General features: G+C 45.3%; 1 protein-coding gene across 1 annotated transcript; it reads left to right on the top strand.

The window, feature by feature from the left end:
- Positions 1 to 805: 805 nt before the first annotated feature.
- LOC127102220 (uncharacterized) lies at positions 806 to 1,282 on the top strand. The gene has a single exon (XM_051039622.1). It carries the CDS (start codon positions 806 to 808, stop codon positions 1,280 to 1,282), a length of 477 nt encoding a protein of 158 aa, XP_050895579.1.
- Positions 1,283 to 1,518: the final 236 nt, after the last annotated feature.

Raw genomic sequence — 1,518 nt, 5'->3', positions numbered from 1 at the left:
GAGGATGTGAGAGCCTTCTGAGAAGTCAAAGAAGGCCAAGAAGGCAAATTTGGGAGAAACTTCTGGGTCAAGACCTCCTGTCCCTCTGACTAATTCACCAAGTAAGTCTCTGCCTCCTTCTCGCTCTGTCAATTTAAAACAAATTGCTTCCTCTCTTCCCCAAACCACTCCTATCTACACCCAATCTAAAACCCCACCCTCTACCACTAAACCCTCTAATCCACCATCTCAAAAATTTAATCTCTCCACCACTACCTTACCCGTTTCTATAGCAGAAATGTTGAATGAAACCACCTCACCCTCATCTTCTACACCTTCATCTCCACCCTACAACATTCTCTCATCTGACTCAAAACCTTCTAACCCTCAACCCCCCACACTAGCCCAACTTCAAGCACGTGCTCTTGCCTCACAGCAACAACCGCGAACTGAACCAGAAGCCATCACTCCACCTCCTGAACAACCAGTATCTCCACCATAGGAACAACTACAAACACCACCCTCTGAACAACACCCAAGTCCACCACCTGAACAAACAACACCACCACCCTCTGATACCCCCACTGTACCACCCTCTGAGGACCTTATCATCCCTACTTCTCAAACTCCCACTGACACCACCCAAACACATACAACATCTCCATCCCCCAACCAAGAACCAGAACCTACCTTCCCCACCTTAGAAGAAGCAATTACCTTATTTGCAGAGTCTTCAGTGGAGAAGATCAAGTCTCTGTCTATAAACTCTGGCATCAGTGATGATCCCTCTGCAGTGAGGATTCACTGGAACAGAGTGATCAAATGGATGACCTCTAAAGCCTTCACTCTGAAAGGCCTCTTTGAACAAGTCCGCAACGACTTTGTTAGAGATACTGGAGTAAGGCTACATGCTCACTTAGTCAGAGAGGCTGAGGAAAAGGCCAGAAAGGAAGCAGAAGAGAAAGCTCTTCTGGAAGAGGAGAAACGACTTAGAGAAGCTAAAGAAAAGGTTGTTGTTGCTGCTGCGGCTGCTGCTGAAGCTACAGAAAAAGCAAAAGCTGACGCTGAAGAAGCAGCACGCATAGCTGCAGAAGAGGCTGCAAAGGCCAGCGCTAATGCTCTGACTCAGGGGGAGCAATCAAACTTTGACTTCGCCCCTCTGGTATTGAAAACTCTGGAAGAACTGCAGAAGGAGCAACAAGTTGTGAGAGCAAGATTGGTTCACCAGGACTCCGTCAATAACAACATTCAGATTCTGCTGACTCAACTGCTCCAAAGGATGCCTCCGCCTCCAAACCCTTAGGCACTTAGGCTTCTTTTGTTGTTTTCTTCATATGTTTTCATTATGTTTTCTGCTCTGTGTTCTCTTTCTGAATTGCTGCCTGTCTGTACCTGTTTTTCTCATATATATGAATATTTGTTTCTCGTTTTATTCTCTATGTCTTTTTGAGTCTGACAAAAAGGGGGAGAACTAATACAACTCTGATGAAAATAGATATCTAAACCTCTTGACGCATTGCAAACATTAATATCTTAATG

This window comes from Lathyrus oleraceus, chromosome 7 (assembly GCF_024323335.1).
Source record: "Lathyrus oleraceus cultivar Zhongwan6 chromosome 7, CAAS_Psat_ZW6_1.0, whole genome shotgun sequence".
Lineage (NCBI taxonomy): Eukaryota > Viridiplantae > Streptophyta > Magnoliopsida > Fabales > Fabaceae > Lathyrus > Lathyrus oleraceus.
This window is presented reverse-complemented; position numbering and strand designations above follow the sequence as displayed.